Source organism: Candoia aspera, chromosome 9 (genome assembly GCF_035149785.1).
Source record: "Candoia aspera isolate rCanAsp1 chromosome 9, rCanAsp1.hap2, whole genome shotgun sequence".
In the NCBI taxonomy this organism is placed as follows: domain Eukaryota; kingdom Metazoa; phylum Chordata; class Lepidosauria; order Squamata; family Boidae; genus Candoia; species Candoia aspera.
The window spans coordinates 24,220,755-24,237,335 of record NC_086161.1 but is presented as its reverse complement, the minus strand read 5'-3'; the positions used below and the strand labels follow the sequence as shown (position 1 = coordinate 24,237,335).

The window sequence follows — 16,581 nt, the reverse complement described above, 5'->3', positions numbered from 1 at the left end:
ACATGAAAGTTCCTTGTAATTATTTTGAGGTAACCAGTTGCTACCTAAGATTCATGCGCTCTTTGAAGGGGCACCTCCAAAAGTCATTTGCATATCTGTAAAAGGATTCAGTAAGCTGTGAGGATATACTAGTCGAGATAGGATATACTGTGAGAATACACTAGTGCGTGTCGCTGGACACAATTTATGGGCAACTGTTGTAGTGCTCACACTTGTGCAACTAAATCTGGGGCTGGGTGAAGAAATGTGTTTTCTGTTGCATGGACCCAAAAGCCCGCGATCCAGGGGTCTTGCAAATATGCCCGTTGATACGGTCCTTCCATATTCTACCGAGCTTTTGAGGAACAGGCGGAACAGCTGAATAGGATGCAAGCAGAAGAGAGGGAGTAAGGAACTGTGTCCCGGTGATCACCAGGGCCAGTTGCCACGGAATGCTGCAAGTGCTTTCAGCAGTAGAGCAGGGCTGCTGTGGTGCACGTTGGGGGGAAGTGAGGAATGACTCAGCCGTCCTACAAGCTGAGGTCTACCACAATACGCTTGTAAACCAGTGTGTTCCCCTTGAAGCTGGGGGCCAGGAGGACACTCATGTCCTCCAAAGGGATAGGCTGGAAAGCTCGTGGAGCTTGGACAGAGAGTTCTTGGAACTTCACAAACTTCTGCTTGTCTTCATCCCAAAGGTAGATGTGGGTAAAGGAGAAGTCACTACCCAGAGCCATATAACGATGCTGAGATATCTGGAAAGTTCTCGAGAGGGCATGTTCTGCACCTCTGTGAATCGCAGCCCTTCCCACTTGACCACCTTGGAATCACCAATGTAACGGCTCAGACACAGGTAGTTGTCTCTCTCTATCTGGAAATGCTTGACCATCTGAACATCCATTACTTCTGCGACGTCACCCAGGTGGGCAAACTGCTTCTGTGAGCGATTCCATTGGTAGATGATAGGGGCCTGGGAGCTGCTAGAGATGATCAGTCGGGGTTTCCCATCTACCTCCAGGTGCTCCACATCGGTGTCACGATGCCACGAGTGCAGGTCTTGGTGGGAATAGAAGCCATTCTGGTTCCAGCGATACAGGCTGGTAGAGCCCGCCTTGGAGCTGTCGGCGATGACAAAGAACCACTCATTGTCGATCTGGAAGGCCTCGATGTCATTGGGCTTCCGGATCTTCTGGCTGTCAATATCTTGGATCTTAACGAACTTGTCAATGTTGGTGTCCCAGCGGTAAATATAGGAGCCCCCAAAAAGCTGAGCCACCACAACGTACAGGTGGGATTCTACCACAATCGGTTTGCAGTAAACCGCTGAGTGAGCTGCAAGAGAGAATTGGAAAGGGTCAGCACAGAACACCGACCGACAGCAGGCGCGCTCTGTGAGCACCGCTGCATCACAAGGAGCCCAAACGTCCTCTGTGCCCGTCTGAGTAGGTGAGCGAGCTGGCGGGAGAGGATGGGGGTCGAGGTCCAGTACTGAGATTCTCACCTGATCGAAACGCCGCTATCGTTTAAATACGGGATACCCAAAGAGTGACCTTGGGACCTCCCAAGTGGAATTCCTTACTCTCGCACCTGCAGAGAGGAGTGTCTACGCCTCTTATCCCCTCCTGCTGTGGTAATGGGGAGCTGCAGGCTAACATTTCCAGGGAACGACACATCTGGGGAGGCTCCTTTGAAACCCTATGGATGGCAAGGGACAGGTTCTGGTCCCCGTGCCTTTTAGGAGAGGGCCTGGGGAGAAGACCCCATTGTGGAAGGCAGCGTAAGTCAGGGCAAGAAGTCAAACACCCAAGGCAGGCAATTTAAACGTAATCTGAGATAATGTTAGGAAAACGGAAGTGAACTTTCTGTAACGACTGTTTGCAGAATGTGGTTGCTAGGTCTGATTCCCGCAGTGTGCCAAGAGCTAGACAGTCGGCTGTTACTGGGTTTGGGAGAATTTTTCTTTGAATCCTTTTTACTTTATTTCTGTAAGCTCCTTAGAGACATTTTGGAATGGAGCATCTCATAAATCGAAGGGAGGGAGGGAGAAGGAAGGAAGGAAGGGGGGAAGGGTGGCTCTCAACCCTGGCAACTTTAAGATGGGTGGACTCCAGCTCCCAGAATTCCCCAGCCAGCATCGCTAGCTGGGAGTTGGAGTCCACCCATCTTAAAGTTGCCAGGGTTGAGAACCACGGTCTAGAATATCCAGGGTGCATAGAGCCACCAGATTCTTACATCGGAGAGAAGAATTGTGCATTTGTTCTCAATGCAGTCCTCCCCCCCACAACAAATGGGTGTTGGTGAAAATGTGTACAGTGCCCGTAATACAACCTTCCCTAATCCTGCACCCTCTGAAGATGTTGGACTACAGCTCCCAGAATTCTTTGCCAGATGGCCTTCCCAGCCAACATGGACTTGCACTTTTAGAATGCAGCAAAGCTAGCTTGAGTTTGAGAAACTTCATCCAACCATCCTGTCCGATCCAACAGGGTGGGCAAATTTTGGGTCTCTTCTATGAAGCAGTGACATCCAACGGAAAGCAGAAGACCTGTTTCTCTGCCACAGCATCTGCCTTGTGGAACAATGCTTCTCCCGTGATCTGATCCCTCGTGGCCTCCTATAAAACCTTAAAGATTTGACCAAGACTTGGACCAGGATATCTGGTGAGACTGGTTTGTATGATGGTTTGTATATTTTGGGGGGTTCTGAGTCAGACCTTGATAGTATGGCACTGCATTGCTTGTGGTTGTCATTCATTCATTCATTCATTCATTCATTCATTCATTCATTCATTCATTCATTCATTTGTGCTGTTCTTGTTTTAAATGGTTGGGATAGGCAGCCATATAAGTCTTTTAAATAAATCTGCAGGGGATCTCTTTTTCACAGCCTGAGGTGACCTTCCTCCCTAAAGATTCCTCACCCCACACTGTGAATGGGTCCTCAACCTTTCCCTTGCTGTATGTGCCCAATCTGTTGCCTTCCAACCACACCAGGGTGAACAGATGTCCCCTTTTGCCCTGCAGCTGTGCCTTACCAGGGATGCGGTCAAAGTCTCGTAGCTTGCGCTCAACGTAGTCCCACTTCAGGATGGTACAGCTGCTGGAGCTTGGCTGGGCCAGAGCCACGTAGAGGTCACTGGAATATGTGAAGGGCTCAGCAGATACAGACTGGAAGGGCAGAACCTGGTGCACCACAAAGTCTGGGGTGGGGGAGAAGAACCAATCATGTTTAAGGGGCTCCCATAAAACCTGGAGGAATTTACAATCAAGATACCAGAACCACAAAATGTGGTTTCCATCCAAGGATCCCCCTGAGCTAGGGGCATCCACAATAGAGGTCAAAAAAGTCAAGTTGGTGGCCAGGACCACGTGATCAAAGGCTCACTGTCAGGATGGAAGATCCTGCCACTATTTGGTAATGGGATTTGCAGTAATTAGTTTAGCATACCTGCAGGGTTGTTGGGAATGCTTTGTAGTTATTAGTTAGGCATGTAGGACCGTTAGGATTGTTGATTAGGATGCTTAGTCGAACGGCTGGTACAAGGCTGACACAAATGGCATGGCATTATCAGCTTGTTAGTGAAGGATTTATGACTAAGGAATGAAAGAACTGTGAGAAGAAAGGAGGGGTTGTCACAGAGTGAATTCCTCCTCTGGGAGTGGGGTGGTGCAAAGGTTGAAGATGTAACTGACATTTTGCACGGGCTTTTTAGTCTAGTCTTTGCATTGGAAATGATCACTTGTATTAAATAAAGATCTCTTCCATATCCTTTAATGGCTTGTGGCAAGAGTCTTTGAATTAATAACAAACAGGATCACGACCTTCACACTCACCCTGGTTTTACATGCAACACATGGGGCTTCAATCATGGGGGCACAGCTGCCCTTTTGACTGTTCTGACCCCTCCTGTGGATGTCTTCACATGCACCAAAGCCTTGAGTGTCATCAGCATAGTCCCTTCAAAACTTTTCATTTGTATTTATTTTATTAATGGCTTCAGTCAAGTCTTGCCCCTTGCTTCCCAAAGACCCGCTCCGAGGCAGCAGTCACAGTGCCATACTCATATGGCACCTCCGTTTCCAAAACATTTTCTCCCCAGTTGTGCAGCTTTTCAGCTGTTTTCAACCACTGGTTGGATATCATCCAATCCAGGGAATTGTATTGTCCTATTTGATGCCCAGTACTCTGCTGTTTTTTTTTAAAATATTTGTGCTATATTTAAAACATCAGCTGATCATAAGGCAGACTGGCATCTGGGCCTCATTTTCTATATGCAATCTTTTTTTTTTTTAGAAATTCCAGTAGCCTCACTGAAAATTTGTCAAATAATGTCCATAATACTTTTTAGGTTAACTGACGTAAAATCCTGTAATTTTACAAATGAATCCATCCTTTTGTCTGTGACTTCTCCTAGCAGAAAGAAGTGGAAATAGGAAAAGTTTCACCAGCAAATCCTCATTTTACTAGCTAGCTTTTAACAAATGCATGGTGGTTGTTAAGGAAAAAATGATGGCAACCTCACCCTGAGCTCCAGAGGCAGCTGGAGAACATGAATGTAACTCTGATAAACCAAATTCTTGACCTGATTTATGAGTTCTGATGCCATTTCTTAGACGGCCATGCAAAGACATCCCTTCCTACCTGTGGTGATACAGTCAAAGTCCTTCAGAGGGAGCTCTCGGATCTTCTGGCCTTGGTACTGGGGGGGACCACCACAGAAAATGGCAGGCATACTTGTGTTGGTGTTCTCCATCCATTCTACCAACCATTTGATCTTGCAATCACAGGTCAAAGAATTCCCTCGAAGGTCTCTATGGGGAGGGAAAATTTGAGGACCATCAATGAACTTCTCCAGCTCAACTCTAAAGACAAGGCCCTATATCAGGGTTTCTCTAGCAGGGTTCCATGGAACCCTAGGGTTCCGCGAGAGGTCACTAGGGGTTCCCTGGGAAATCATGATTTATTTAAAGAATATTTCAAATTCAGGCAACTTCACATTAAAGAGGTATGTTTCATTCTTTAGTTTAAGAACACCATTAATGCACATGTACAGGCCTACCCATGCAACGAATAGAATCATTTTGTGATTCCTGGCCTCTATTTGAGCCTGAATGTGCAGGAGTTCCCTGAGGACTGAAAAATTTTTCAAGGGTTCCTCCAGGGTCAAAAGGTTGAGAAAGGCTGCCCTATGTAGTCCCTAAAGAAACAAACCAAGTGTGGAAATGGGGTCAGCTCTATCGTGGGGCTGAACTAGAAATGAAAATTTGGTTCTAGCACTAATGGCCCATCTTTCTCTTTGACTGTAAGACCCATCAAGAGCTGCCTTCGGACAACTTGCTTTACTGAATTAACCCATTTGCTGCATTTGCGTATTGAACCATAAACCTATCACTGGTCGGGTAGTCGGTAAAAGCTAAACCACACACACGGCTGGGGAATGTTATGACCTCTTTGTTTGCCATCTACGTTAGGATGATTCCTGAACTGGTCCCTGGTAATTAATCAGCAGAATGAGGATGAGGACAGAGAATGATGCACAATCCCTAACATAGCCCAATACTGTCCTTTTTTAATGAAGTGTGTGTGTTACACAAATTAAGGTTTGGATCGTCCTGTTACATATCTGAAAGGTCTCTCTACAGCCAATTAAGTCAATGTCTTCTGGCCCTGTGCCCTGCTCTAGTGCCCCCTGGGTAAGTGGGAATTCAGCTCCAGTTCTCTCACTTTCAGCACATCATTCTTTTAATGGCTAGGCAGCTGGGCTAAGCGAATATGCAATTTACATCTTTAAAAACCTGGAATCCTATCCAGTCATACTTAAGTTACACATTCTTGTTTCTAAGTCTCTCTGGTTTCAGTGCAAAAATAATAGATGTGTGTTTAAACCATGTTCCCTCATATTCCATTCATTATTCACACCCATTGATTTTGGAACTTGGACTTAAATTGTCCCAGTTGGCTGGATTCACCCAAAGACTTTGCCTTAGTTCTTTTAACTAAAGCTAATCTTTGGATGCAGTCTCGATGACCTACTGTTGACGAAATTAACAATCGTATGGGTAGACAGAGCCCCAAAGACATTTCTACTTTCAGAAAGAATTAGCCAGATTACCATAGGCCTCTAGTAGAATACACAATGATGTTTCATGCATCATGAGGTCATTGTGCAAAGGGCACAAATTATGTAATTTGTGTAATTTGCATGATGATGTCATGTTGCCCATGATGTCACTTGCCCATCTAGTACCCCTAATGGCCACCCACATGCTATTATTCCTGTTACTGTTATTTTTAAAGTATTCCCAACCTAAGAGGGCCTTACAGATCACTAAGTATATCCAAAGGCTTCAGGAGATCTCTGGGCAGCGTCTGCAGGTTGTTGTTGGCCAAAGATCTGAAAGAAAGGAAGGACAGCTGTTTTGTGCCAAACATTTCATTGTCCTCACATTAAGACTGAACAATGGAAGTTGCAAGCTGCAGCTATGCTTTTTGAAAGATTCTTCAATGTGCAAAGTTGCAAGCTGCAGCTATGCTTTTTGAAAGATTCTTCAATGTGCAAAGGTTCATCCTTTTTAAGAGTCGTGAAGAGTTGTACAACTGAAAAAAAAAATCCCAGTACTCTCTTCCACTTTGCAGCAAGACAAAAGGTTCAAAAATACTCCACCATTCAAGGTAGAGAAATTCTAGAACCCTGAAAATGAGGTAGAAAAACAGAAGCCTCCTTCTCAGGGGAAGAATTCTTCCAAAAATCTGAAGACTTAATTCATCTCAGAGGTCCTGATCACCGCGAGGATAGATACCATGTTTTCTTTGACTTGCTACCAAGAGAGAAAAATTATCTTAGGCTCCAGACTCTTTAGCCAGATGGGTGTGAAATGAGCTCTGTGCATTGGTGTAAGTGAAAACTCACAGATGCGTCAGGGACTTAAGCCCACGAAAGGCATTTTTTGACAGAGACTGGATGTCATTGTTCTCAATGAACCTGAGGAAAAAGAACAAGATGATAAGGGGCCATGTTTTGGTAAGGTTCCCCCTACATTTTCTACATCACCCACCCACCCACCCACCCACCCAAGGGAGCCCCAGGCCCACCGCTCCTCACCACACGCCGCAGAGTCGCCACGACCACCAAGGCCCGGCCCGGGCGGCCGTCCCATCCAGGGCTCGTCGCTCTGGCGGCTCGCCACTCCGCCGACCGCTGCCAGGCCAGCCTCGCTGCCGAGGCCCGGGGGCCAGAAAAACACCAGGCCCGCCGCCCCTCGCCGCAAGCCGCAGTCGTCGTGAGCCCCCCAAGCCCCGTTGCCGAGGCTCGTCCGGAACCGCGGAGACGCTCAGGCCACCCCTCCACGCCGTCGAGGCCGCCGCGTCGCCCGGCTCCGGCCCGCTCAGCTCGCCGCACCAGCCCGCGGGCCGCAGAGTCCCCGGGGACCTCCCGACGCCCGCCGCAGCCCGCCGCTCACCGCCAGTCCAGGCACCCAAGTCCAGGCGGGGAAGACCGACGAATCCAAGCCCGGGCTACTTAAATTAAGCCCAGGCGATCCTTGTCCACCTCAGCCCCACCAGCAGCAAGGCGGGGGGTTGGTCAAACGGGCCTAAAGAGCCGAAAGCCCCCGAAATTCCGCAGCGCCGAGAGGGAAGGAGCGGCAGCTTAACTCATTGAGTTAACTATTTCTCTTAATTGCAAGAGAAAAAGGATTTTTTAAAAGCCACTTAAGATATGGAAGTTCATGTATTATCCCACCTGGCAATTTCCACAGATTTTTATATGCCAGCCAGAAATTATTTAAGAACTTTATTCCAATATCATTTTATGGAACTTACAGACTGTATCTTACTGAATAAACGTCTGTCTCAACTGCATTTCCTTCCCAGACTGACATTCTGATCAGGTTCTAGCAAAGAGAAGCTGGCACTGATTTTCACAGCGCATGGAGACTGGCATTTTGGGCAGCTCTTAAAGGGCTCCAGCCCAGAGAAGCCTCTAATAAGCCTGACCTTTATGCAGGTGGACATTTCGCAGGGATAGTCAGTCAGTCAGACAGACAGACAGAAACATAAATTCTCATTCCAAGGATTTAATTTGCTGAGATATATAGATGTACTGTGGTAAACAGCTTCAACAGATGTTTTCAAGATTCACTTCTGCCCCACCAGATTTCTCGATGAAGATTGTTAATCTGTATCCCAAAGATGTCTTCAAAACTTGAGTCTGCTTCTATCACCATGATTTTGTCTAGATTAGAACTAGAACTATGCCTCCTGAAGAATCTGTATAACGACCAAGCAGCAACAGTAAGGACAGACCACGGAACAACGGACTGGTTTAAGATTGGGAAAGGAGTACGGCAGGGCTGTATCCTCTCACCCTACCTATTCAACTTGTACGCAGAACACATCATGCGACAAGCTGGGCTTGAGGAATCCAGGGCTGGAGTTAAAATCTCTGGAGGAAACATTAACAATCTCAGAGATGCAGATGATACCACTTTGATGGCTGAAAGCGAAGAGGAACTGAGGAGCCTTATGATGAAGGTGAGAGAAGAAAGTGCAAAAGCTGGCTTGCAGCTAAACCTCAAAAAAACCAAGATGATGGCAACCAGCTTGATTGATAACTGGCAAATAGAGGGAGAAAATGTAGAAGCAGTGAAAGACTTTGTATTTCTGGGTGCGAAGATTACTGCAGATGCTGACTGCAGTCAGGAAATCAGAAGATGTTTAATCCTTGGGAGAAGAGCAATGACCAATCTCGATAAAATAGTTAAGAGCAGAGACCTCACACTGACAACAAAGGTCCGCCTAGTTAAAGCAATGGTGTTCCCCGTAGTAACATATGGCTGCGAGAACTGGACCATGAGGAAGGCTGAGAGAAGGAAGATCGATGCTTTGGAACTGTGGTGTTGGAGGAAAATTCTGAGAGTGCCTTGGACTGCCAGAAGATCCAACCAGTCCATCCTCCAGGAAATAAAGCCAGACTGCTCACTTGAGGGAATGATATTAAAGGCAAAACTGAAATACTTTGGCCACATCATGAGAAGACAGGACACCCTGGAGAAGATACTGATGCTAGGGAGAGTGGAGGGCAAGAGGAAGAGGGGCCGACCAAGGGCAAGATGGATGGATGATATTCTGGAGGTGACGGACTCATCCCTGGGGGAGCTGGGAGTGTTGACGACCGACAGGAAGCTCTGGCGTGGGCTGGTCCATGAAGTCACGAAGAGTCGGAAGCGACGAAATGAATAAACAACAAGAACTAACACATTGGGAGGAGGAGGCAAAACTCTGGATAACTGTGAGACAAATAACTTTGTTGTTTGAGCTTCTGTAGATCCTCATCTATTTCATCTATATACTACCAAAACTGTCGTGTCTGGTTGTTTGTAACCTTTAACTGGGCAAAACAGTGCATCATAGGGCAACCATTTTTGAACCAAGGTACCTCAAATGGGCTAACTTAAAGAATGTTTCCAAAATCTGGGACCCATGGCAAAGTTGTGGCTGCTTCAGCACTACTGGGCCTTCTGACTATACTTCCCAGAAACCCTGAGGTTGCGTGGTGCAAGGGAAGATGGGAGGAGCATATCCATGCCCTCTTTCCTGCCTCCCTCTGGCCCCTTCGCCCAATCACCTGGTGGAGGGCCCATCAGGTGAGCAGCGATTGGCTGCTTTGGAACCAAGGCTGAAATTTGAAATCTCTTAATGAGGGTGGGCAGTGAGGGAAGCACAAGGGAGTGACTTGGATGCCTGCTGCGAGGTGGGGCTGGCTGGGGAGCACCAGCAGTTGTGGGCAAGCCCTCTTCCTCCCTGGAGGGAAGGGGCCCTTGGGGACATGCCAGGAAGGGGTGCAGGTTTCCTCATGGTCTGTGGCTCCCTTTGTTCTCCCTCACCCCTGCAAAGTGGCAGGCAGTTCCATGGGTCAGCCGAGGAGGAGGAGTGATTTCTGATGCTCCCTGCCAGCTTTCCACAAGCAAAGTCAATGGGGAAGCCTGCGGGAAGTCAGAAGTCGCTCCCGCTTCCACTGCTTTTTTGCTCACCCGTGGTCATTCTGTTTCTCTGTTTAGGTAAGGAAATATCTCTGACAGGATAACCCAACAGGTCATGGATTGTCTAGTAGGGTATAGTCCTGAGTATTAACTGTGGAGTATATACCTGTTGTTGGGAAGAAAGGAGGGAAGCAGGTGATGGTAGAAAATAGCACAAAAAAGGAAACCAGCATTAAAGCAGGAGGTGGGGGTGACTCAAATATGTGTTGCTGGTTAACATACATAGTGTTACCAATCTTGGTTTTTGTGCAGTTCATGAAAAATAATTCAACGAATTCTAAGTGCCCTGTTTCGCATGACATCCATCCCTGCAATTCTGTTTCTCAAGGACCGTCACCTTGAGCTTAGCGAGAGCATCCTGCACCTTTCTGATGCCAGTGTTGCGCCCATTGATTCTTTTGTGTACTCTGGGTAGAGCAGAGGTGTCCTCAGGGTGTGGTGAAAAAAAGTCGAGATGGTGGCTACAATGGTGCAATCAAAGCTCTGCTTATTTATGTGTGACACGCATAAAAAAACAGGTGGTGCTTTGATCATGCTCATCATGGCCACCATCTTGATTTTTTTCTGAGCATATCCTGACGATGCTCCTGGGCCAGCATAAAGTATACCGGGCCTTGCTGACACATGACAGCATGTACCAACCTGGAGGATGAGGATCTGTCCGTTGCGGTTGTGTATGACATTGTGAGATTCTGTAAGAGTTTAGAGACAACTTGAGGAGAGTCCAGACAATCTGTGTCTCACACTTTGTCTGCGCCACTGTGCTGTATTTGTGTCAGCTGTTACGGCCATTGAATGCTTTGGACTTGAAGGCAGATGTCTTCTTTGGAGCACACAGGTGTGTGCAAGTAGCACCTTCCTGCAGGTCCTTAATCCATGCCTGGCTTTTCCTGTAATCAGGCTACACTGGAAGAGGACAGCTGCATGGTTCAGAGAAAAACGCAGCTTCTTTAAAGAGACTGGTGGGCACTCCCACATGCTTGAAGGCACATTTTTCTCCCCAATATGATGAGATGCCCAGCTGTTCTTGCAATAGCAGTTTCAGGTTAGACGTCTGTTTGTACCCAAGTCCAAACTATCACACAGCACTTCTACAGGGAAATGTCATTGTCCAGTTGACAAACACACAAACACACACAGATATTGTGGCGTTTGCAGGGGGCATCAAAAATGACAAGATGGTGGTCATGACCACATGACCAAAGCCCTGCCTCTTTTGTATGTACTTTGACCTTACAGACATGTACAAAAGGAGCGGGCTTGGATCTTCTGGTTGCAACTACTACCTTGACTTTATGGGCACCTTTATAGGCTGCCATGCAAAAACGTGCCACGAACCCAAAGGCTACAGCAGGCTGCAATGCAACTGCCGGCTGACTGGTGATGTTCATGTCTCTGTTTTTTCTAGGCTGGATTTGTGTTGGCACAGTAAGAGTTGGAAGGTGGGTCCTATGCCAAAGGGTGTAAGAAAAACCCTGGCAAGGAACTAGAGCCAGGTAAGGCGCACCTGGCATTCCAAAAGCACTGGAAGGGGGGGGGTCACTTTTCTCCAACTCTCCATTTCCTCCCACCTTCACCCCGGATGGTTCTCAGATTATGCCTGAGTCTGTTGAGCTGCTTTAAAAAGCAAGGTGGAACTCGAGGGGGAAAGAAGGGGAGGCTGCCAGAGGGGCGAGACAGAAATTATGTGAAGAAATGCAAATCAATACATTTCTTTTCAAGATTCCTCAGTAGCAACCTGTGGCCATTAGGCATTTCTCGAGCACCTGTATGGGTGATGCCCATTTGAACTCTGGTTGTTAAAATCAGGGATGTCAGGGGGGGTGTCCTGGGGGGTCAAAAAAGTCAAGATGGCCACATGAACAAAGACCCATGGCTTTTAAGGGGTGGGGCTTCTATTGCACAGTCATGGCCACCTTGACTTTTTTGATGCCCCCCTCCTCTGCGAATCCACCCTGGCTACCAGCCTGGGAGAAAATTTCTGCGAAGAGATGCTTCTCCTGAAATATTACCTCTTCCAATAAAGACCTGAGTCACCCGCCCTAAAGTATTTTCCTTTGAATTAATCTTGTCTACACATTTAGATAATCAAGTACACATATATTATTGCGGTTTTGTCTCTGTAATATAAAATTTATTAACTAGAAAGAAACCCAACATTATTTACAAGCTCCTACTTAGAAAAACTTAGAATATACACACAAGTAAAATAATTATAGTATCGAACAAAGAACTCTTAAAGTAGAATTGGCCTCCCGGCCCAGAATCTTCTAGAAGAAGCTGAAGGGGACTATCGCCAAGGACAGCCAAATTTGGGGTAACCAAACCATAGAGAGATGTCCATTTCTCTCTCCCGCTCCACAAAAAACTTGACTCTCCCCACTGAGGTCCAGCAGGCTGCCTCCTCCCTCTCCTTCTGTGCGTCCCGCTTCATCTGCTCCCGGAGCGGCCGTTGCTCATCCGAGATGGGCTCCGAGACCTCCAGGTCCTGGGGTGGCGTCCTCCAAGGGATGAAAGTCGCCCCTTCATAGGGGGGGGATGAAGAGGGATCCTCGGGCAGTGGGCCTCTGTCTGCTCTTTGGACGATGCTGGACTGCCAGAGGTTTGGTGCCAGGTCAGCTGGCTTACTCAGCATTCCAACAGCTCCAGCTTGGGGTCTCCAGCCCTGGGTGTGCGGAAACTGAGAAGCTAAGGGCCCTGTGGCAGGTGGGATTGGGGCAAGGGACGCCTGCCTCCACAGCGGCTTTGGTTGCTGAATCGGCCCGGAGAGTAACGGCAGTTTTTGCCAAGGGTGCGAATGTGGCTTAGGTATGAGATGGGATGAAGGTCTGGACAGGAGCTGTGCAGGTACTTTTGTCACAGGGTATGAGGGTGGCTTGTATGGGGGAAGCAGTGCAGGGTTAGGTAGGAATTGCAACGGTGGCTTAGTCAGAGGTTGTGAGGACGGATTAGCTAATGTTCTAGGCAAAAGCCTGGCCTTCGGAACAAGGTTTTCTGGAACAGGATTGTAAGATGGAACTGAGTGGACTTTCTTGCTTGGCATAGATGAAACGTTGCTCTTCCCCAGTGGGTACAACACTTGCACGGACTCCATCATTTGTAAAGCCAGGTTGGTCCTGGGGACTGGCTTCGGTGCGTCTTCTGCTTCTGTTCTGGGGTAGCGCTTTTTGCCTTTCATCCCAGAGAGGCTCGCATTTATCCTTGCTTTCTCTTTACACTGGGTTTTAGACTGAATCCTCTCCAACCCTGAAGCATCGTGGCCCATCATAAGATCTCTGGAAGAAGAACTAGCCTGGGCTGCACCCAGTTTGCTTGGCCCTCGCATTAGAAATTCAGGAAGGAAGATCTTTGGGTCTTCATTTTGAGTTAGAACTTCCCTGGGCATCTTTGCTGGAGTCAAATCTTGAAGGGGTTCCAGAAAGCAAGAGATCCTTCTGATTCTAGAGGCATCTGCTGCTACCTTTGCATGGATTCTTTTCCAAGGTTCCTCTCTCTTCTGGAGAAGCTGCTCTTTTCCCCAGGTCTCAGAGGATGTATTCCCCTTAGTTGTCTTCTCCTCCTTCTTGAGACTCATCTGACTTCTCTCAGATTCCAAGGTGTTTCTTTCCCACTGCAGATGAGGTGCTTTGGATGTATGTATCTCAAAACTCATTTTGGGCCTTTTGGGTGAAGGCTCTTCTTCCGTTGAAGTGGCTTTCCTTTTCCCTTTCAGCTTAGACAATTTAAGGTCCACTGAAGACCCTAAAGACAAAGGATGGGTGGCTTGTTGACTGGTGTGCCCTGTCATCACACTGAGCCTGGACCTTTTACTTAAAGGTGGGGATCCTGGACTGACAGCCTTTCGTTTGGATGCACTCCTAGATGCCTTCTGGGTGTTCTTCAGCTTCCCCTCACCCTCGTCTTTGCTTTGACCATGGTTAGATTTTCTTTGGTTTCCAAAAGACTTCAGAGTGCCTACATCCTGCTTCCTTTCCTGGTGATTTCTTGCTGGGGCAAGGACTCTTCCTGTTATCGTGGCCTTCAGTCCTTGTAACTTGTCATTAATTTTGCTCCATAGATACGTTGTGCCAAACTCTTTGAAAGTGTGAGGCTGAATTGAGGAGTTGGAACGCTGGCCTCCTGGTACTTCTTGAAGTTCCTCATCAGAATTGCAGAGGTCAATCACCTGCATAGCCTCTTCTTTGCCTGGTGATGTGGGCACTAGTGATAGTTTGCCCCCTGAAGGCGCCACACCAGGCTCACTAGAGCTTGCAATTCCCAGAGTGCCAGTGGCCAAACATGGAAGATCACGCTTGGGTAAGCCAGCTCCCACAGCATTCTCTGGAAGGGAGAATTCAGAAAAAATTTCTTGGAACACAATGCCTTCTCTTGTATCCTTTGAATCTGGACATGGGAACAGACTTTCTGGAAGGAAAGACTCAATAGATGAGATAAGCTGTTCAAAGTCAGGAAACTCAGTCAGGAGCTCCTGCGGCACATGGAACTCATCCATGAAGTCTGCCAAAAGAGTTCCTTCACCTTCTGCCCAGGAAGGAGGTGACTGATGGTTCTTCTCTAGCCCAATATGAGCACCCATAACTGAAAGAAACCAAAAATGGAACCTATGATTGGAGGACACCAAATCTCTTCTAGTTCTCTGAGACAAAATGTGAGCCATTCTTAGGTTCCCATACTTCTCCCACCTCCACATTTGCCCCTGCTCTGCTATGAAAGAAGGAAACAAAGGACTGTCTCCAACCTCTGCAGACCATTTCTCCAAGTAGCAACTTCCTTCCTGGTTCACAGCATCAGAACAGACAATCTACAAGCTTGGAAAATTTTGCAAAACTGGCTCAGTTGATGAACACAAGGCCAGTAAGGACTGGCAGGAGTGAAGCAGAGATTACTTTGGAGAACACCCTGAGGGATCATCAGGATGAAGAGGTGCTTCTCCCACCAACCCCTCGCAAATGTTCAGAGATGTGGTGAGGAAGCTGAGCTGCCTTTGAGCTCTATCTGTCTCATCATCTCTAGGAGTAGGATTGCCATGGACTGCAGTGGTACAGGACCGTATGGCTCCCTTCCCGCACTTCCTGGAGGTCCCCTGCTGAATGCTAGTGAACCTCAGTCAGCAACCGGTCAGGTACGCCCAGTCAGGCTGGACTCACCTGCCAGACTGAAAATGGGTGAGTGGTCCTCCAGGTTCTCTCCTGAAATACCAGCAACCACACAGAAAGGCAGCTTGTTAACCACTTGCCTTTCATGTTAAGATGTAAGATATTTAAGATCTTTGCTTTAAGATTAATTTTAGGTTTTATGTGGTGTTGTAACTATGTATATTAATTACTTTTTCTGACATGGGTCTGGATCAATGTCCATTATTTATGGACGATTCATCTCAATGTGTTGTATTCTCTAAAGCCCACAGCACAATTTCACACATCTTGGAAGAGCATGATGGGACAGGCATCTTGCAAGGAGTCCTCCCTTGGCAGGTGGACAGTCTCCCCATCTGCAACGCTTCGGCACTCACCGTTCAGCCCAGAATTGTTGCCGTGGGCTTGCTTTGATCCCGCCTGGACCAGAGGGCCTTGAGAGGTCTGTGGGACGCCAGTCTTCAGACGAGCCCCTGACGAGGCTCCTCCTGGAGCTTGGGCCTCTGAAAGAAAGCAGCCAAGAGGTGATTCTACAAGCAAGGAAGCTCTTCCTTCCTCCCAACTACTGATCCCCTTCTTAGATGTTCAGCAGCCTTGAACTGCAGGATGCCTGCAAAGAGAAAGCAAGGGTCATCTGGCTGAATTTCTCTTTCTCTTTTGCTGGAGTCCAAATTTTTCCTGTTTTCTCACAGGGAGAGTTTGTGGTTTCTTTCTGTTCCGTCATAGCTGATAGCTACTGGGATCGTTTAATGTGTTGAAACTGGATCTTGCAGGGGACTGTGCAGGGCAGAAGCCCTCCTGATGGCCTGAGCCTCATGCAGCAGGCTGGCTCTCCCTCTGCTTCCCTAAAAGCCACTTTGCTCTGCCTTCCAAGAGCTGCGGCTTCTGCCCCATGGATGCCCCTCTTTCCCCACCCTCTTCATACACTCTCAGCTAGTGCAGATGGTCACCAGGGGCTCTCCCTCTCTCTGAAGACCATTCCCCCTCATCCCTGCGCTTGCTTGGTACGTCGAGGGATATCCTGGGGGAGGGCTGCACCTGGCTTGGGGACATGGAGGGCTTGGGGCCAAGGCTAGGAGAAGCGGCCCCAGTAAGACTCATTGGAAGAAGAGGGTAGCCAGAGACTGAACCCTCGGTTTGAGGTCCTCTCGGCTTGGAAGGACCCCAGAAGCTCTTGACTAGCGCATAGGTCCTTCCTGCTGCCTTGAACAGGGACAGGAACAAACTGCTACAAAAGACGTGTTTGCTGCCTGAAGCAGGTCAAGTCTGTGGGTGACTCCTGGTACCAAGTCTGTTCAGCACTCACCTTGCAACACAGGAAGGATATGAGGCATGTTCTCAAACTCAGTATCTAAGGATGAAGCAGGAGCCAAGAGGATCTCAGGTGTCCTCACAAACTGATGGAGGCTACTTGGGTAATGTTCACT

General features: G+C 47.9%; 1 protein-coding gene and 1 pseudogene across 1 annotated transcript; one reads left to right on the top strand and one right to left on the bottom strand.

Annotated features, from left to right (window-relative positions):
* Positions 1-496: 496 nt before the first annotated feature.
* LOC134502903 (leucine-rich repeat LGI family member 3-like) lies at positions 497-6,219 on the bottom strand (annotated as a pseudogene).
* Positions 6,220-6,979: 760 nt separating this feature from the next.
* LOC134502902 (basic salivary proline-rich protein 3-like) lies at positions 6,980-7,507 on the top strand. Its single transcript, XM_063311420.1, has one exon. The coding sequence runs from the start codon at positions 6,980-6,982 to the stop codon at positions 7,505-7,507; it is 528 nt and encodes a 175-aa protein (XP_063167490.1).
* Positions 7,508-16,581: the final 9,074 nt, after the last annotated feature.